Genomic DNA, 21,281 nt, shown 5'->3' with positions numbered 1-21,281 from the left:
CCCTGTTCAGTTCTCCTTGTGTAACCCTTATCATCCTGTGTTGACGCACGGCTTTAGTCACACAGATATCGAGCAGAACAGCTCATATACGGAAAATTTATTTAAAAGACTGCAGAGCAGATCTTACTTAATGACAGTAGAGTAGGACTGTGAATACCAGTTAACTAGGTTACTTTTTCCCTAATCTTTGGCTAATCATTAGTTTAGAAAAATTTTAAGTGCAACCTTTAAAAAGGTGGTTTTGCTTGACTGAGAAAAAAGTTGTTCAACAACAATTTAGGATAAATATTTTAATCCAATTTTATATCCAGGGCAAATTTGTTGTGGTCCCCTGTGCCTTTAGGTGTTGGCCTGATTTCTGTCTGTTCTCCGCCCTTTGGTCTAGCTTCTCTTTATCGTGTGGGTGTGTGATTGTTTCACTAACTGTGCTTCCTCCTCCTGGATCTTCTCTGCACTTGTTATCAGATTGTTAGCATACTGTGGTAGAAGTAATATAGTGTGGTAGAGGTAGAAAACTTACCTGCCTGTGTCATTCGCTGCCCGCCTACTGGAGGAAAACACCCCAGCAAAAGATTGAGACTGAGCTGAGTTATCAGTTGTTGTTTTTTTAATCACACACCTTTTTTGGTTTAGAGCTGAGCACTCTACCTGTGGGTCCTTCTTATTAAGCAACAACACAGTTAATCTGTTTTTATCAAGTGAATCAGAGTGTTTGAGGTCAGGAGTCTTAATTGAGTGTACAAATAAACAGGTGTGAATCAGGGAGTGAACGGCGGCATAAAAAAATATATTTTTAACACATCCGGTGTGTAGAGGCCTTTAGATCTTATTGAATTAGACAGAATGGAGGGGTTTGAAGCATGTGTAGTAGTTGCTATGCATTTAAACACTGTACTTTCCACTTTAGTACAATTACAGAAGATCCAGTCAGCAGTGAGCATCTATGCCAGATACCTGCAATTAGGCCATTAACCATCATTAGAACTGGAAATTATGGTACAGCTCCACCAGCACATTTAATTTCATTGGCTGCTGGATTGTTCAGTGTTATTTAATGGCCTGTGTACAAAACACAAGGACTGCCTGATTATTTAGTAGGTTTATCATCTAAAACGCAGAGGCTGGGGAAAATCTGTCACCATCATACTGTGAAACACTGAAACCTGAAGTTACACTGGTCATAATGGATTGACAAACCAGCTCGTTGCCCTGTTACAGTCAGTATTGCCAGGACTCAATACTACACCTACACCTCAGCCTTAGCTCTCAACCAACCCTAAAGTCATTAATTATGGTAAAAATGCCATCAAAGGAAAAGTGTGTGTGCGTGTGTGTCACATGTGACCTTGAGCTTCATTTGGGTGAAGTTTATTGACCAACAATGGTCAATCATTGTTGGTAAGTTTGATTCTGACCAATAGTGCAGGAAAAACTGCAGAAAGACAGATGGATGTCTGATGCCTCACCATGGCATGAGCTCATCAGTCCTTCAGCCGAATGAGCCCGGGAGTCCTGGAGTTATTGCCTGGTATTTATGGTAAACAGCCTGGTTTTGTTGGCATTACAGAGGCGTTCGGGTTCAGTGTCTTGCACAAGGACATTTTGGGATGCGGACAGGAAAAGCCGGGATCAACCACTCACCTTCCGATTAGTAGAAGTTCCCCTTTACCACCCAAGTCAAAGCTGCTCTATGAGATTATGAAACCTTTGGAAAAATAGTCTTTTTAAGCACTAATCCATTAAAAAAAATAAAAATAATAATGATCAGTATTCACTCACTGGACACCCACAATCAGCTCAAACTACACAGTTATATAAGGTTTTCCTTTTTCCAACCCATCCGTTTACCTTCTTGTAGCAAAATAGAAATCTAATATTAAGACACGATGTATTTGCTTTTTTCCCAAAAAGGGAAACGTTCCTGTAAGTTTATTTTTTTCTCTGCCAACCATTTCAAGGTGCTCGGTTTAGAAAACTATCATCACAATAGTACTGCCAGACCCGGGGAGTGCATGGAAAGAAGTGTAAAACAAACACATTCCTCCGTCTCAGCCTCATTGCGTGCCATTAAGCGTTTTCATAAGGCAACATACAAATAATGCCACTTTTAGTGGAAATATTTACTACCAACAAGGTTAGCTGAGATATTTTATCGCTGTCAAATCTGGACCTTCCACTGTTTGTCCTCGTTTTTAAAGCCACGCTTGAACACACAAATCTATTTATTTTATCCAATAGGGTGTTGTTTTCCTGAGCAACTCGCCCTCGTGTCCCATCTTCTTCCAATCCCAACAAAGTCTGTTTGTCATATCTTCTAAAAACAAACGAAAAAATCAACAGTTTAATGCTATTTGAACCAGGCGACTGGAGGAACTCCAAACTGTGTCTCGGTTTTGTTCTACAACCAACATCATTACTTTCAATCTGTTATATCAATAAACTCCATTACTTGATCTGACCGAGCAGTGTGGGGTTTTCTTTTACTTTTTAACCGTCAGTCGGTGCGTGTGCACGCATACTGTCACGGCTTTTGGAAAGAGTGGGAGGATTTAATGTTTGACCACATCCATAAATATTGAAACAAGTTGCCTTTCTTCAAATCTCAGAATACTGAGTAAATATTGACACGGTGGGATCGGGCTGGAGAGAAGCATCCCAAACCTGTGCTCACACACGTATGCACATATCTGCACACGCACACACACACACACACACACAGTCATGCCCCTCCAGCTGTGCTCTGAACGCTCTCTGTTCACACGAGAGAAGTCCTGGAAAAAATAACTACAGAGTAACCCGACATGAAGCGCTCCTCAGTCACATGTGTAAGATCAGTGATACATGAAGGACTCTGAAATTATGTAAATAGCACGAGTACTACACAAAAAAAGAGCCAATCAGTATCAGACTTCAGCCCGAGTAAAAACATTTCTTCCTTGAGTTTGAAGAGAGCCCTCACTTCTTCACAAAATAAAGTTCTGTGCGTGCCTTCTTATGCAAGAAATTTTTGCACTGCAAATGAAGTTTTTGTGTATGTGCGCGAGTGTGTGTGTGTTTATGCTGCTCGTCTCCTGCCAACAGTAACAGCTCAGTAGCCAGTGAGCAGGAAGAGAGAGGTTCATTAAAAACCAAATACAGAGCTTACATAACCAACAGTTCTGTTCATCCCAGAACCCCCTCCCCGTGCTACAAACACACTTCTCCTTCATCCCCATCTTCTTTCCCTCCCACGCCTACTGGCAGAGCCCACCCATCATCCTCTTCTCCTCCCATAGCAACAGCTCATCTCAGCTCTCCTCCCTTGTTCCTAGACCAGCAGATTGCCTCAGTCCCTCCATCTCCCCAGTCCTTTATCTGCTCCCTCAGTCCCTGCCACCTCCTCTTTGCTCTCATCATATCTCCTCTTACTCCCACACCATTCCAAGCTGTACTTCAAACTTTACAAACAGCGGGAGTACGAACCAGGAATATTAACTAGAGTTAAAACAGGAAACCTTTGATTTTACAGAGAACAAGGAAATGTCACATTGCTCCCAAACGTCTTTTTTAGTCTCAGGAAAAAGCCTTCAGCTCTTTCAGAGGTGTGATTTCATATAGGGATTTGGTTTCCACAAGCCTCTGTTACTCACTTGCATACTAAAGATAAAGGGTGTGCAAGTGCAGTAAGTGTGAGAACACAGCAGATGGCAACACAGATTAAGGCTTTGGGCTGTATTAGTAATTGTCTGGAGTAACTCTGCTCTAAAATCCACTGTCGTGATCTTCCTCCATCAGATTACAGACTGTCAGTCAAACCCATTCTCCTCCCCAGCAGAGGAACATTTGAAAAACTGCATCTTTAATGCTACAGATACTGGCACATGGTTGTCTCACACTAAAAACCACCAACATAGGATTAACTCAAGCATGAATCAAACCGGACAAAAACCCCTCATTTAAATTAGAGGATCCCAAAACGAGGGATGTGAACTACCTGGACCACACGAACATAATCTGCTTTCACCACCAGTCCTCTTCTGATATGAAACTTTAGATCAAAACCTCACAGTTTTGACACAGTGGAGAAAATCCAGCGTGCAAAGCAGGATTGATCTAAAATTAGCAGCATCACTGGGAACAGTTTAGAAGTGCACGGGGAGAAAACCTTGAAGGGGAGATCCACCAGTCTAAGAAAAAAAAAAAAAAAAAAAAAAAAAAAAAAAAAAAGCCATGACCTTCATCTTCATGGCCAGAGTTGTGGACCATTATGACCACACCTCATATTATCAGTTTATAAATCAGCTTCTACTTATGGGTGACCACAGCAGGACTGACAAATGTTAACAAATTCTTTATCCAGTTTAACCGAATCACAGAGACATTGGAACCAGAAACATTTTAAAGCCCTAACATTCAAAAACAAAAAAGCAACAGGACTACATATTACACATATATTTATAACTTATTTATAACTCTAAGGATATTATAGTATATTTGTCTCTTTATTGAACAGTGGGGGGGGGGGGGGGGGGGGGGGGGTGTTCCTCTGAAATGTAGCAGGTTACATTTGTGCAACATTTCTATCACCATATTTTAGCAGAACATGTGACTGAAGCCAGACTTTAATGTCCCTGATTAATTCTTTAGCCAATTTAAAAAAAATACAGACTCAGTGATGTTATTTTTCAGTGTAGTGTTTCTTCACATCTCGTTCTGATTTCTAAACTGGTACCAAGATATCTTTTCTGAGGTACCTGAAATAAGCTACAATTTGAGCAAAAACAAACTGTCCTAAAAAGGGACATCGAAAGACAAAAACAAAATATGCTTCAATTGTTGTTTTAGATTATAAAACCAAGTTAAATGCAGAAATAAATGATTAACAGCGCAGTGAGCATTTATTGCAGCCAGCAAACTAAAGCCTGGTGGCTTTCACATTTCAGCTGAGAACATCCTAATAGTAACAAAAACAGGAAATTTAGAAATCCACATATATTATATTTACATAGACAGTTGAAACACATGCACACACGCTCACACACACACTTAAAGTCAAAAATGTATGGGAGAAAAGTCGCAGTGGAAGTGGCTGTGGATCTCTCTAGGACTGTCATACTCAATTTTGACACAAGAGGGCACTGCAGGGCTTTCTGGAGAGGCCGCGTTGACCTGCGAGGGCATTAGCAATGACTCCCTGGCTGGAGTATCCTCCACCCTGAGGCAAGAGTGCCGCAGCGTTGACACAGGTGGCAAGACGGTCGCGGTGCTGGTGGTGCTGCTTGTGAAAGTCTGGTTGAGTGAAGGATTCTGGGAATTTGCATGCAACGACTCCTGGTCCTCCCCAGGAAAGAACGAAGGAAGAGGGAGGGTGGTGGAAGAGGTAGGCTGGTGCTCTCGACCGGGTCCCAAGCTGCCAGGGTAAGCAGGAGGGCACTGAGTACGCTGGTGCATGGCTGGCTGACTGCACATGTTGCCCCATGGGTAAGACTGGTACGCTGTAATCCCAGCTGGATGGAAAACACACGCAGATCCAAACAGACTGAAAATTCAGCTTCAGTGGCAGTAATTGAAACCTCAAACATTTCACCCGTCATAAGACTAAGAATGCCAAGAGTATCTGCATACCATTTAATTCTAATGTTTTTCCTGCGCCCTCAACATGACTCCCTTTTGTCTTATTAATCAATGCTGACCTATACATTTCCTTATTAAATCACCATGTAATTTAAACATCCAACTACAAAGCTTCTGATCTTTCTAATTTGCACCACTGACTGAATGGTGACTAAAGCTGATGATATGACAGTGATGAGAGCAATGTATAATACAAGATTAAAAATAATTATTGAAAAACTGAATCCTTGCTCAATGATTGTGCAAACATCTGTTTACATAGAAAGCACCAAGTCAAACTTTCTTTTGACTTCTGGGTTAGTTTACACTAATGTAGGGTGTATAGTTTTTACTTTCCATTTGATCCTATAGGATCTTTTGTCAGAGTAAAATTTCATATTTTTTCCAATACATCAATTAATGCAATCTCATTTTACCCCAGTGACTCACCGTGGTGACCAGATGACTGCAGTAGGATTTGACCTGCACTCTGGGACTGAAAGTAGGCATGACCCGTGGTGGAATAGGTCACCACTCCTGTCGAGTTTCCTCCAGGGCCAAAAGTCAGGTAGGAAGTAGGATTAGACTCTGGAGGGTTAGGGGTGAGGTAGGGGGATGGTGTGAGGTAGGTCATGCGGGGCAGAGATGCTTGAGGTTGGAGCTGAGGCTGGCTGGTGGGGTAGGAGGTCTGGAGCTGGTAAGACAGAGTGTTGCTCTGCTGGCTAGACGTCAGGTAGTCCAAGTCAAAGAGCAAACTGAGGACAACACAAACAAGAACTTAGTGACAAACATGAACATCTTTGATTATTGCGCCATCTGTAGGTTGTGGTTGCGCTTATGATTACTTCTAGTGATATCGAGGCAGACAGACACAATCAGAGTTTTATTCTCAGGTCTCACATTATTTATGAGGTTTCTGCCACTATCTCTATGCAGTACATCTGCGTTACTGAACATGCACAGATACTGCCAACCGTATCTACAAAGTAGAAGTTTTAGTGCTGTCACACATCTATAGTCATACAACCATAATTGTATAAGAACAAAGTGACTAAGCGCAATCTCTCACAGCATATTTTAGCTAAAACTGACGCCCTGCTACTACAGACGCTGTGTGAGCCATCACTACATCAGTATTTCACAGATTCCCTCTCTGCCTACTCTGTCCTGCTGTCAGCTCTTATACTCATCCATATTTGAAGCATCCTCTAGTATTCATGTCACAGTTTGCTGTGAGTGGAGCTGACCTGGTGTCAGTCGGCAGAGACTGGGTCTCACGGTGGGCCAAGGTAGAGCCACCCTCCAGAGCATCCAGGAAGAGGGGTGGGGTGTGGGCTGGTGTGTTGAGGAGAGGGGGAGTGGGGTTTGCAGAGTTAAAGGTCGAGGTGAAAAGAGGAAGGCTGGCTCGCCGCAGAGGGGGAGGGCTCTGCATGGGACGGGGGGGATACTCCACCAAACCCTCCTGAGATGAAAGCTGTTGCTGGCCTGTATCCCTCACTCTGCTTTCACCTAACAGATAAAAACCAAGCAATTACAAAGTAAGATTAGACAGAGATACTGTAGTTTGGTTTCTGTGTAATTTTACTATCTCAACCTGCAGTGTGAAGGTTTGCTGAGCTGAACAAAGACGTCATTCTTCTATAAACACTTCCTCATATGTAGGAAAATCCGTTAAAAACCTATGTTTGTAATGCCATAAAAGCCACAAATTTTATTGAGGTCAAATTTGCTGCTACTTTACATAACCGACCCTACAACTGAAAGAGTTTTGGTGGGCAAGCTTTGTCCGCCTCTCTTCCAGTAAAAATAACTAATGTTAACAGAGGGTCCTAAGCAAATGTAACGAAATTTTTCAGCCACGATGGAGGTGGGGGGACTGCATCGCTGCTTGATCATCCAGACATCAAAGAATTTAAGCTGGTCCGGTTTGAGATCATTTCCTTTGGGATTAATAAAGTATTCTGATTGTAATCATTCATCAGCGCCTCACAAAGGAATGATAATTCAGGTTGAAGGGAAACTTAATCCCAAATCCAAATTTACATATTTTCCTCTGACCTTTAGACTTATGTATCCATCTAGATTGTTTTGTTGTGATGTTTCCCTTTTCATCAATGGAACGAGATGGTCTTCACATTACAAAAAACACTTAACAGCTTCGTCTGTTTAATCAAACAAAACTAAAGTAAAAATTCAAAAACCTAGTTATGAGCAGTTTTATGTAGGACCTATTTTTTTTTCCAATGCTACTTTCAGCTGTTCACTTATACACAAGGGCTCGCCACGGTGGGGAGGTCTGCATGTTTGATTTCTTTTTAATGATTATGTATATTTATTTTTGCACTGGAGGCAAATGTGTAATGTGCAAAACAAAAGGGCACAGAGCTTGCTAACATCATAGCTCAGCTGAAGGGTGATGCGATCTTTAACACCTTTGTATGCAATTTTAAATTTGGGTTGAGTCGTTTATTTTAATAAGATAAACAGAATTCCTCACACAGACTGAATGCTCATCAAGCTAATGCATTAAAAGCAGAGTGTCGTAAAATGTGCATGTGTGGATTTTCACACCTGGGCTGCTGAGGCTGGACAACAGGCTGCTGTGGGAGGGTGGGCTCTGAGTGGTTATGGTGGGGAGTGAAGGTGGCACAGGGGCAAGCTGGGGTAGCTTGGGAGGAGCATAATAACGAGACAAAGAAGCGGCTCCCTTACTAAAACAAAGACAAAGAACAAAAATGCACTTAAGCATGAATCAAATCAAAGTACAGAGATAAAAATCTAGAGAGGCGTGTGTGTGTGTGTGGGGGGGGTGTCAACTGGACTTCTTTAGGTTTGCATGCTCAACCATCCAGGTAAGTAAATCTCCAAAAGTTGATTCTGTTCATCTGGACGTAGTGTTTTGTCAAGATAATTCGCCTCTTATCCAAGAGGCTTCTTCAGTTCTACAAACAAAAGACGGAGAGTCCCAGGTATTTAACGCCTAGTGGGGGCTTTGGAAGTGGTCCTGAGGGTCATTGACCCATTATTAACCCAGAGCTTCTTCACATGAGCCAAGGTGTGAGGAGAAAAAAAAAAAAAAAAAAAAAAAAAAAAAAAGACTGTGTATTACTATCACCGGGGGTTAAGGGTAAAGTCACTGTGAGGGCTTGCCCAACCTCATCATGTGACCTTAATAATAGCTCAGTTGAGGCTCAGCTGAGTAAAGACACGGCAATAACACTTTCAGTACCTACTGGGCTCCGGTTCGAAGTGATCGAGCCTATCCAAAAATGTGATTTCAACAGACGTAACTCAGTCAGTCATGAGAGCGACTTAATCACAAAAAACAAAACTACCATTTCTGAAAGCCGACAATGGGGGAAATCCCCCCCCAAAAAAAAGCCACACACAGAGCAGCAGGTACACCATCGTCTTGAGCTTCTCCATTGTTGTGTCGCATACAAATGACGTCACATCAACGATGGTCGTTCACAGTGGATGTGGATTCAATTCTGGTTTATTTATATAGTGCCAAATCACAGCAGTTGCCTCGAGGCACTTTGCATTGTAAGGTAAAGGCCCTACAATAATGCAGAGAAAGCAATCAGACGACACCCTAGGAGTGAGAAACAGCAAGAAGGAAAAAAAAAAAAAAAAAAAACCTCCCTTTTAACCGAAGAAACCTTTGCAAGAACAAATGACCTCCTTTACTTCTCGCTCAAACCATCTTGTCTTCTTAGTCCAAAATGTGAGCACTGGCATCCTCAAAAGAGTGACATTTATTCTTTAAGTGTACAGCCTTCAAACCTAAAGAAGTCCATCTACCTTATTTTCTTCAGTCTCTCTAGACTACCATGACCTGGATGACTGCAAACCTACACAGACACACAGAAATAAAAGAAACAGAAATACCTGTTGTGAGCCAGTGTGGGCATGGGATTGATTTGGTGATGTGGACTGTATTCGGCTCTACTCTGTCCGTGTTCCACCTTTGCTGTAACAGCACGTACTTTCCTCCACTTTGCCCTCCGGTTCTGAAACCAGACCTGGGACCCAGAAACATTCAGGGGGAAACAAATAAGACTGAGGAGGCCAACAAAAAAGGTAGAAACTGCTTTACAGAGGATGAGATGGGATTTTCAGGAACACAAGAAAAAAAAATGCCAGTAGCACATCTTCATAAGGAAAACATCACGTCTTCAGTAAAATTTCACAGAAGATGAACAGAGTAAGAGTCTAACCATAATTCTCTGAGGTGTGACGCCGACTGAAGTAGCAATCACTTTCCTTTTTTCCGCGTCCGGATAGTGATCCTCTTGGAAAAGGGCCTCTAGATGCTCTAACTGATCTGTACGCAAGAGTACGTTAGTGTACACACACACAAATTACAGGGCAATAATTTGCATAGCAGTCAAATGTGAGCACACACAGAGACGTTTCCCCTCACCTGTGCTGTAGAGCGTCCGTGTCTTCTTCTTCGGTGCAGGTGGCAGCAGGCAGCTGTCCACAGACTCTATCCCTGGCAGCAGTGGGAAGCTGAGGGCTCGACCTCGGCCCCTGGTGCTGTAGCGGATGGAGCGTCGGGTGGAGTATACCTGCGTTATCTCCATCTGCCATGAAGAAACACTACCTCAGCACAGATGTTTTCAGTCAAATTCAGTAAAATGTCCCAATGTTTTTTCCCCCTTTAAAAAAAAGGATTTTAAATAGTCAGGTATCAATTATCACATTTTTAAAAGCTAAATATAATTTTGGAGAGTCGTTTAGGGGGGAAAAAAAAAAGGAAAAACCTTTGAGTGCAGTGCAGAGTTGAATGTTTCAGCCCACACAAAGCAATGCAGCAATCATTTCCCAAAAATAAAAGTTCATTTAGGACTTCCAGGACCAAGTAATTAATTTCCATTGTTCTTTCCCATATGTGATATTAACACGTCTGTTCCAGGGCTGCAGCCAGCAGGTAATGATTTTTCTCATTTTCTGTTAATTGCTTGGTTCATTAAATCTAGTGAATATAAAAATGCCCACCGCAGTTATCCAGGACCTGATGTAATGTCTTCAAACTGCTTACTTTTTCTGATGACAGACAATAACCAAACATATCAAAACTGCCCAGAGACAAGAACAAGTAAAGTAGTCTTAAAGATTGATCAGTTATGAAAATAAACAGTTCTTCTCCTGCCAAACTGGTAACTGACTGTTCCAGCTCTACCAAACTCACATTTCAGTTGTCAGTCTCTGTAAAAATTTGTCTCAGGTTAGCGTAGTTCAAAAACAAACAATCATTTCTGATTTGATCTGGTCTGAAACGTCTTGCTGTTGTAGAACCCGTGATATTATCTGAGATCTACGTCTGAGTGGTAAACATTAAAAGTACCGATTACTAGCACAGTGCATGCTGTGGGTCCAAGAGTGTCATCCTGGCAAATAACAGTAAAGAACGATTAATTTACCGTTATCACCTTACATAGCTTTTCAGTGAGATGAGATCATTCTCCACACGCTGAATGTGCTCGTTAATGGCTTCAAAGAATCTGTCACCTACGGATATCACACTACATTACACACTGAGCCAAACATTCAAATCCAGGATGCCATTTTCACAGCTGCATCATTAATAATTCAGAGGACTGTAGGTGTGCATATTTCATACACATTAGACTGTAATTACACACTGAATGAGCCATTATTAGAAACCTGTTGAGATTTACTAGAAAATGCAAAACGGTTGGGTTAAAGGTTAAACTTCATGATCAGCAGCCAAGTATAATGTGTTTATTTTTGTCTTTTCACACACTGTAACCCTGAAATTCTCTCGACACAAATGTCCAAATCATTCAGATAAACTGTCTTTGCACTGCTTAATACAGAATCATTTCCACCTGAACCCATATGAGGATGCTACAGGTAATTATCGAGAGTATTCACAACAAGCGAGTGGGCGTTGTGTATCCTGCATTGTCCATGCTTTACTCAGACAGCATCTGGCAGGTTTGTTGGAGAAATTTCTCTAAGCACAACATCCCAGTGCACTTCAGACAAAGCAACGCCCTCGCAAAAAACTACCTAATCAAAATACTCCGAGTTCACCATGCAATGCAGTGAGGAGTGCTTGGACCTTTACATAGGAGAGCAGAGATCTTCGATCAAGAACACAGACAGAGGCCATCTATGGGCACTGTGAACAACCACCACTGAGTGGAGGTAGTGACGCTAATTATCAGCCACCTATAATGCAGTCCTGAAATCCTCTTCCCAACCCCCACAGCTTGACCCATGTGACCTTAATAGCTCACAACAATATGGCAGGGCAATGTCTCACAGAGGAGTCACATCTTGACTCATATGACCCTTAAAGACTGACTGGAGATTTATGCTTCAGCAAGAAATCTATGCTGTAGCTATTAGTGTGTACCTGAATAAATAGAATAAGTGTTTTTAATCTGTACTTCCACTGTTGTGTATTTTTGACTCGCTAAATAAGCTATACACAGAGCACTGGTCAGGCTCCATCCATGAATGTATTTTTATTGCTAATAACCAAAACAAATCCAGTTTTTCCTCACTGTTTCTGGAACGCACCAACTTCCAACATGTCTGCAAATGTTTATATAAATATAAACATATAGGTCTTAACCTCAAACCCCTCTGAAAACTTATGGGGAAATCTCTTGTGCATCACCCTAGCAATGTGACTACATGTTAGCTCAACGTAGCCCACGATTGTTGTGATTGGCCATTTCAGCACCATCGATTGCAGTTTTGCGCTTCTTCTTCTTTTTTTTCCCCCCTCACCTTTTTCACTGCAGTTTTAAAATTTATTAGTGAAAGTAACAATCATCTCTTCAATATAAGGAACATTAATAATAATAGTATCAACATAAGTACTCACAAATGTCAGCAAATTTCTGGAGGGAGACTAAACTATTGGAATGGATGTAAGGAAATGTATAAACAAGTGAAAAATCTAGAGGGGCAGATTTCAATCCCTAGTCCCAAGATTTTATTTTTTTCTATTGGCTGGCACTACATATAAAAGACCAGGACATTAGCACATTGTAATTAACACAATGCACCATAAATGCCAGCAATGACGTTGGCCATTTGCGTAGGTTACATTGCAAGCACTACAAAGATTCCCAGCAGAAGTCTAAATCGGACAGAACAGGCTTGTCCACATCTTTTAGGACCACATTTAAAGTGACAACCCCATCAGGGGTTAAATACCTGGGCCTTAAGACATTTAAGAAGTAAAGAAGCTTCTTAGGTGAGTGAAGAGACACCTTTATAAACCCCAAAAAATGTAAGTCCAGTTACCTTCAGTTCAAGTAATTAGGGCTATTTTGACGTGGGTCGGCGAGAACCTTACAAGGACACTCAGAGAGCATCCTTGACAAAACCCAGCAAAATATTAGTGGTGAGAATGCATCCAAAGTTCTTACATGTGAAAAAGAACCACTCGAGGGAATGTACTGACATGATTTCCTAACATTGTTGGGGTTCATGTGTGAAACTGGCTTAAGTTTGAGAAAGATCTTAAATCTGCGTGTCTGAAATACAGCAGCATACAAATAGAGTTTGGTGTGAATGTGTCACTCAGGTTCAGCGTGCAATGAATCTTGAGCAAATGAAAGGGAGAATACATTTCAAGTAGTTTACAGATCATCAGGTACGAGCACATGAATGGTCTCCTCTCACCTCAAGTGGTTGTGGGCCCTGCTGGGGGACACTGTGAGGCAGAAGGGGGCTATGAGGTCTTTTGTTACTCTGTGGCTGAGGACATGTGGGCTGGATGGAGACAGGAGGCTGCGAGGAGTACAGCAGGGGGATGGGAACTGGAGGACAACACAACCCTGTCCCCCCAAACCCCAAGTAGAGTGGGTCAGAGAGGTCACAGCTGTTCGTCAGAGCCGAGGTCTCCTCTGAGCTCATCGCTGGCACCTCCTGTGTCTCACTTTTCTTCATCTCCTCAGACCTCTCACCAACATCCTTTACTCCTCTCTTACTTCTCACCTGCTCACTTTGCTTCCTCCCTCGCTTCTTCTTACTCTTCTTCTGCTCATCTTTTTGTGCTGAGCGCTTTGTCACTGTACTCTCTTGTTCATCAGCAATTGTTTCCTTGGCCTTCTCAATCTTGTTGTCTTCCATCTGCACCTCCTGTGCCGCCCCCGCTTTCAGCCCACTCTCAGGCTTCACCTGCTCCTCCTCTTCTTCCTCTGTCACAACTTTCTCTTCTTTCCCCCCCTCCCCATCCTTCTCTTCTCGCCATGTCTCCTCTGCTGCCTCTTCATCCTCCCACTGACTAAACACTTCCTCCTCCATTTCCCTCCTCTTCCTCCTCCTCCTCCTTCTCCTCCTGCTCATGTTCCCTCGGTTGCTGTTTTTTGACAAATCCTCCAGTTCCTCACACAGAAGGCTTGGACAGTCTGCAACAGAGTAAAGCAAGAATTTGTTTTTTTTAACTTAAAAATTTGGACTAAAAATCACTCATCTGGTTTTACTTCAGCATCCTACCTTCTATTAATATAGTACTCTGGACATTAATGAGCTCATAATTATCATCAACATATTACATCTTGACTTCTACAAGAATACAATAATAACAGAAATACATTTTTGGATCAGGCCAGTCTGAAAAATGAATACAGGCTCAAGAACTTCAAAGCCAGAATTCATTTTGTGGCAGTTAGGAGAAGGCTTTGATCTTTAAGTTCCAGCCTACTGCACTATGTTTTCATTATGGACCATTTTACCCAGTTTATTTGGTCAGATATTGCAAAAATATGCCCAAATATGCGTGTTTTTCCTAACAAGCTCCTGAAAACTGAAGGTTTCTCACCTCAAGTCATTATAAGCTGGAACTAAGTACTATAAAGCGAGTTCAACATACCCAGGTTGTCTTTGTGTTATCTGGACTCCCTTATCCGAACATATTTAGTCAGGAACACATCAAGCTTTTATCAACTCACTAAGTTAACCTATGTTTTAACCTGCACATTCACATTAAACTGGGCGGCATCTGTGGCATTATCAACAGAAAACAGATGTTAGTAACAGAGCAGCTGATTGTTCAAAAGATGAATCTATAATATTAGAAAACCATGAATCGGTTGAACACATAATACAGACTGAGAGAAACACAGCTGCTCCAGACAAAGCAGCGGTGGTGAAGGAAAAGCACTGCACAGTAGATAAATACTGAAAGCGCTGAATGAATGCATGGACACTCAGTGCTTTGTAAGACAGGAAAAGAGAGGGTAATAAAGTTTAGCCTATTTAAAGCCAGGAGAGAAAGACAGCAAAAATACCCACTGTTTATCAGAATCTCATGGATTATAATGAGTAAATGACTAAAATGACTAAATTAACCCTTTACAGCCGATCGGAGCGGGCACGCTCTGTTTTGCGTAACTATTTTTAAATCCCGGTAGCTCTGCAACCACGTAAGCTAGCGCAAAAATTTTTTTTGCATATGAAACCGGAGGAGTTGTACTTACATCTTATGCCATCAGCTTGTCCTAGGTCACGGTTTCCTTCCACATAAAGCTTTGCAAAAACTGCATAAAAAGCGCTTGCAGGAACAAAAACATAATATTCCAGAAACACGCTGTGCCGGTCCGATCAGCTGTTCATAACACTTCCTACGTTGGAATAGACGTCAGCGCGAACTTTTGCATTTCCGCCATTACCTGCCCGAAACCGGAAGTGACGTCATTTTCGCGGAAATGTAGTCCTTTTTACTATCAGGCCCTCAGAGCCTATACTGGTCTTTTTAAAAGTTATCTTTGACTTTATGACTTTCTGTGTCATTTCTGGGATGCTTAGGACTCATATTGCACTGCTGGAAATAGTTTATTTTGATGCAGATGCTGCTTTTTTGCAAATTTGCAGTATAATATTTATTTTCGTTTTTCCTGCAGTGTATAAAAATTGGTGTATTTCAAAAATAAAACTATGAAGACACTCAAAATAAATTTCCTATGGTGGGAAACTATTTTGTGCAACTTTTTTGTATTTACAGTTTTGAGGGATAAGCCTCTTAAATTTCTCTAACTACAAATATATGTTAAAAAAGCAAAAACGATTTTCAATTTTTTTTGTAGTTTATTGCACTTTTTTGCAATTTATGTAATTACTATGCACTTAATGAATACATATTATTAAAATCTGGGCTATAATGGTTGTATTGATGTATAGCAACTTGAAATGCTCCCAAAAATGGCTCCACAGCAGGTAAAAATATAATATAAGCTCTGGCGGACTTGGTTCTATGGTAGGTCTTAAAGGGTTAATGTTTAGAAGGCAATGTTAGTTCTCATTCTTTCAGCTGCAGCTTCGCTGTTGGTTGATGATCTGAGAGCAAGTGAAGAGTAAATGCAACAAACAGAATTCAAAGGCAGGCTTAGTCTATGTGCAAATTAAATACAAACCAGCCAAAACTGGAAGGGAAAAAATAAGGGGAAAAAAAAAAGGTTTATCCAAAAATATATCTCTCTTATTGATCATCTGGGAAGTGTGAAGACACTAGACTCTCCTACTATCCACACAGGAAGTCAGAGGAATCTTCCAGGAATGGTGTCATTTCCCCGAGAACTGGCAGGTCAGTAGACGCTGATTTCAGACCTAATGATCTCTAATCTAGGGAACAAGTTATCATGGTGAAGCACCCTGATAAGAAGTGAACCATCTTAATAGCACAGAAAAACCCTGATAACCAGACAAGATGAAATCCCACTCCATCATCAGGCCTCTGCAGTGTTGGGAAAAGTGAACTAACACCTTTTTTTGTGTGTTAACTAGTAAAACTACAAATGCTTCCTTCACCAAAAGGAAAGTTTTTGTTCAATGTCATTCTTTTTATTTCCCAACCGGTTCCCAGGTTGAGCACTCTGCAGACAAGTTAGAGCAGGAAGGCTGAGACGGTTTGGACATCTGTAGGGGAAGTAGTGGATATACTGGACAAAGGATGTTGAAGATGGGAGGGAAAAAAAGACCTCAAAGAGAAAGGTGAGATGCAACCTTTCTGCATATGTGGGTGATTCCTGCCATTTATTAGCTCAAAAAAGGTGAGAAGGGATTCTTTAGCAGTTACCTGGCCGTCATGCGTGGTAGTGAACCTGCAAATTCCTGTATCGATACCATACAAAGTAAACACAGGGCCAGTATTACTGATACCAAAACCAATAGTGATACTTTTAACTTATAAAGGCAGCTTATGTAGGGGAGCTCATCGTTTCATGACTTATGAGATGAATCATCACCAATCTGCAAAATCTGAACACATTTTAATAGGGTTAACATATCGATCCTATTGTGCTAGTATCAATCCGATACAGATACCAGTGATGGTATCAGTACTACGGATAATTGGGTCGTCAGTGGCTCCACTGCTTGGCATCTGACCAGACAGGTGACGCGTTCCCTATATTTTATTTATTGTTGTTGGCTTTTGAGTTTACGCTTTTAATATAAACTTAACTGAGTGGCACTTTTGCTGGGTTGACTTAATTTCTTATGACACTGTGCAATAATTTCATTACATGTCCACTGTCAAGTGGGTCATTGCTAGGTTTTAAAATTGCTATAGTTAACCAAACTATATTTCTGCCTTTGGTAATAGGGATGGGAATCGAGAACCGGTTCTTGTGTAGAATCGGCTCCCAGTAGTCCAATTCCTTGTTGTTAGTCAGCCTGCCTATCCTGCTTCTGTTTCAGTTGCACTTGTGGTCCTGTGTTAAAACACTGGCACAGTCTGCAGCGTGGATATGGATGTTACTCTTATTTCACAAAAGGACAAGCACGGGATGGTAAAGTGGAAACTACATCCAGCTCAGAAACAACTGCATTATGCTGTTAACACTACTTTGACTCTTCACACACACACAGCATGCTAATACTAAGCCAACCAGACAGCATGCTAAAACCAAGCTAGCCAAGAACCCAGAGTGAAAGCTGAGTGAATGCGGGCCCCAGCCCAGCAGCCAGACCCTGAACTTTAACAGGTAACAAACATAAGCAGTTGGGTTGCAGCCTCCATTTCTAGATGTTCATGTTTCTAAAGTAGAATCACTTTCAAGTGTTTTCGTGCTGGTTTTCATCTTTACTTTGTGTTCACAACTAAATACTAAGAGAAAGATCATTTGGGTCACCCTCATTAGGATAGGGATTTGTGCTGTGTGTAAGATTGTAACCTCAGGTTTATATTGTTAAATGGTAGTTTTGAGACAATACGTTTCAGCTATTTTATAGAGTAACATGAAAGTAGTGCAATGAGCAGTGTAACAAATTACTTAATTACTCCAAAGAGAAAGTAACACACACTGATCACACAAAAAAAAAGGAAAATGCCTCCAACATACACAAACATTTGATCACACAACATGCTATTAATTTGCATGAATGTAATGTCTTCAGGAGTTTTTCCTTCCCACTGTCGCCAAAGTGCTTGCTCATAGGGTTCATATAATTGTTGGATTTTTGTGTTGTAGGTATTATTGTCAGGTCTACCTTACAATATAAAGTGCCTTGAGGTGACTGTTATTGTGATTTGGCGCTGTATGAAGAACTGGATTTAATGTGATATACTGCTTAGTCATGGTGGTGATAAGGAATCAAATCAATAGGTGATATCAATATTGGAATCACTAAACTCATCAATTTCCATCTTTATTTGGGTAATTTTGATTCAGTCCAGCTTCTTTTCTTTTCTCTTTTTAAGTTATTCAAACTGAAGCAACCTATATTAATGAAAAGCACATCTCAACTCTGAAAATGCCACAAAGCAGGTGTATATGCATTCATGAACTCTCACGCCGCTCAGCTACATTGGTGCATTTTCCTCTGTCACTCACTGAGCTGGAGTCAGATAAGGTACCAGTATTTGGAGAAATAACCCGATGATGTTTGAAGATTTCTTTCACATCTCCAGGGGTCACGTGGTGACCCGCAGGTCAAATAAAACGCGCGTCGGTCTCGGGAGGAGCAGCAGCCTGCGGTGGCTTAATTAGTGTCCCAGCCGTGCGCCGCCTCGTGCCACCACCTCACCTGACCGTTAATTAACTCTGAGCGGCTAGGTGCTGCTAAACTAGCAAAGCTGTCCCCATCTCCAAACACCGGGTCGTGAATGTTAATAGCCGTGTTTTAAGTCGTCTCCGCGGAGCAGAGCTGCACTGGGAGCTTCACTCACAGGGGGGAAAAAATAAAAGCTTTAAATAAGACGTCTTTCAAAAGTTTGTTAAAAAATGGCGTTAAAAGTTTGTCCGCGTGCATCAATTGAAAAGGCTAAAACAAGCCAATAAAACAATTAAAGGGCAGCCTGAGTATCCTTACCCAAGTCTTCACCTGCGTCACCGTCTTCGTCCATGAACGCCACCGTCAAAACCAATAAACTTGTGCTAATAATCAATTAAGTCGAGCAGACAACGAAGCGAATGTCTTCATGACCGCAGGTTAATGGGCTTGATTGATTGATTACCTCTCTCTGCTGTGTGACGGAGAATTATCACGTGAAGGGTGAAACAGAAGCAGCCAATCACAGAACAGAACAGATGCACCATAACTCTACTTTTACAAGGAAAAAAGGTGTCTCAAAACCAGGTAACGACTTCCTGTTCAAACAAGAAGCCTGAGTTTTATCCTTATCTAGTCTCGCTCATCGCAAACAGCTAAAAAAAAATGCTTAAATAAAAATGGCTTCTGAGGGCTCAGGTCTGAGGAGGTTAAGATATTACCATCTATCGATTTTATCCCATTTATTCATTTCTTTCTGGGACAAGTTTTATGTTTATACTTTTTTATTTTACAGTACAGGGAATTTACTTGTGAATCATTCAAGCATAAAAAAGGCATCTAACTCAAGGCATGTGCCATTGAACTTAGTGAATAACCAATTTAGGCACTTTGTTACTAGCAGCCTGTCGCTAAAACAAATCGTTTGGTCCCATTTCTTTATTTTAATATATGAAAAATGTCAAAGATAACACAGTTTGACAGGCATAACATTCTGTTTCTGCATCATCAAGATGATCCCAAAGAGCTGCTCATGGAAAACCTGGCATATGTCAGCATCGGGTGCAGCGTATACTTAAAGAAATTTAAGGAAACTGGAAAAGTGGAGGACAAAAGAAGAAGTGACATACCTAAAGCAACTATACAAAAAATGAACAGTATCTAAAAGTCAAGTTCTCAAGAAATCAGAAATAATCCAGCAAACAGCTGAAACAGGACCCGAGAGATACATCTGGGCTTTCAGTTGATCCATCTACTGTTTATTGAAATTTCATCAAAAATGGTCTCAGTGGAAGGGAAGGCCACTTATCCTTCCACCTATTAAATTCAGGTTCACAGGGGGCCTGGAGCATATCACGGCTGCCGCAGAATAATAGGCAGACTACTACACACTGGCAGAAAACCATTCACATTCACACTTAATGCCAATTTAGAATCACCAGTTAACCTAACCCCACTAATTGCATGTCTTTGGACTGTGGGATGAAGACAGAATACCTGTAGAGAACATGCAAGCTCCACACAGAAATGCTCCGGCCAGGTTCGATTTGGATTTGAACCCAGGACCTTCTTGCTGAGGCGACAGCACTAACCAGCACTAACTAGTTGTGCTACTCTAACGATGAATGATGAATCAGGCGAGTGGTGTTGGAGCTCTTTTCAAAATTAATGTAATTATGAACACAGAAAAGTGCTGTCAGAATTTGATCCACCGTGCAATACCATCTGGAAAGCATCTGAATGGCAGCGTGACAATGATGCCAAACACACTGCCAATGCTGTAAAACCAAACCTGGATAGAAAAACACACAATGCAACGCTATCAGGAGTTCAGGTTGTGTTGAAGAATGATAGCGGTCTGAACAAATACCGACTTTCAAGCTCATTAGTATTGTACAAACTCTGTTTTTCCCTTATATACTGTATTGCATCTAAATAAATCACTGCACCTTAAGCAGCTTGAGGTTACTGCACAGCTAACAGCTGTACAATGTTTTTCCCATTTTCTTTTTTATGAACCTAATTCCTCAGATCACAAACTATGCCTTTATTGTTGGTTTCTAACTTGCTCCTATGTGTTTAAATGACTTTTTTATATTTAAAACAAAACTGTTTGTTGGGAAAAATGAATGAGAACATTTAAAATGACCCTCAATATGAAATAGGTAATTATTATTATATGTATAGTATGTTGATAAAAGTGGATTCTGGGATTACTTGAAGCATTTTTGCTGTAGTAGGTGAGATGAGACGTCTAAAACAAAATCATTCTGTGAATCATGTAGCTTATTTAAACTAGATCATAAAGACAAAATGAATGTTTTAGTATAATCACCAAGGCGCTGTAGTTTAGATGCAGATTTGTTACACCTCTTAACATACTAAACTCTACATGTAGTTCCCCCGCAAAGCCACGGCTTTAGTTTTCCTGCATTTAGTTTTTAGTTTGAGATCCCGTGAAATAAAGACACGTGTCGCTGCTACACATTGTCAGCATTTGCAAATGTATCTGAAAGATGTTTTATTTTCTTTCAGCTTAAATTAATAATCATGTAATCCGTGAAATCTACGCTGGGACTCCTCATGGTTAACCCAACCCTACAGACTGTCAGCTGAGGATAAACAGCGCTGATCCCTTGAGCTTCTTATTCCACAAAAGTCTAAAAAAATAAGCCGTTGTAAAATCAGACACAAACGCACCACAG

At 41.1% G+C, this 21,281-nt stretch overlaps 1 protein-coding gene across 1 annotated transcript; it reads right to left on the bottom strand.

Annotated features, from left to right (window-relative positions):
* Positions 1 to 4,526: 4,526 nt before the first annotated feature.
* On the bottom strand, positions 4,527 to 19,083 carry LOC120726366 (nucleosome-remodeling factor subunit BPTF-like). The gene is made up of 9 exons (XM_040019882.1): positions 18,898 to 19,083; positions 13,267 to 13,994; positions 10,019 to 10,181; positions 9,813 to 9,919; positions 9,484 to 9,617; positions 8,164 to 8,303; positions 6,840 to 7,101; positions 6,043 to 6,347; positions 4,527 to 5,486 (listed from the first exon to the last, which is right to left on the bottom strand). Exons 1-9 carry the CDS (start codon positions 18,929 to 18,931, stop codon positions 5,032 to 5,034), a joined length of 2,328 nt encoding a protein of 775 aa, XP_039875816.1. The 5' UTR covers positions 18,932 to 19,083; the 3' UTR covers positions 4,527 to 5,031.
* Between the last annotated feature and the right edge of the window lie 2,198 nt (positions 19,084 to 21,281).

The sequence above is a fragment of the Simochromis diagramma genome, unplaced genomic scaffold (assembly GCF_900408965.1).
Source record: "Simochromis diagramma unplaced genomic scaffold, fSimDia1.1 OVJJ01000753.1, whole genome shotgun sequence".
Lineage (NCBI taxonomy): Eukaryota > Metazoa > Chordata > Actinopteri > Cichliformes > Cichlidae > Simochromis > Simochromis diagramma.
The sequence above is the reverse complement of the archived record's forward strand: the minus strand, read 5'-3'. Positions and strand labels throughout refer to the sequence as shown.

Coding starts and splice junctions, on each gene's coding strand:
- LOC120726366 (XM_040019882.1), bottom strand. CDS start 18,931: ATGGACGAAGACGGTGACGCAGGTGAAGACTTGG. Junction 13,995..18,897: donor TGACGCAGGTGAAGACTTGG/GTAAGGATACTC, acceptor ACTCTGTTGCAG/ACTGTCCAAGCCTTCTGTGT. Junction 8,304..9,483: donor CCCACACTGGCTCACAACAG/GTATTTCTGTTT, acceptor TCTTTGTTTTAG/TAAGGGAGCCGCTTCTTTGT.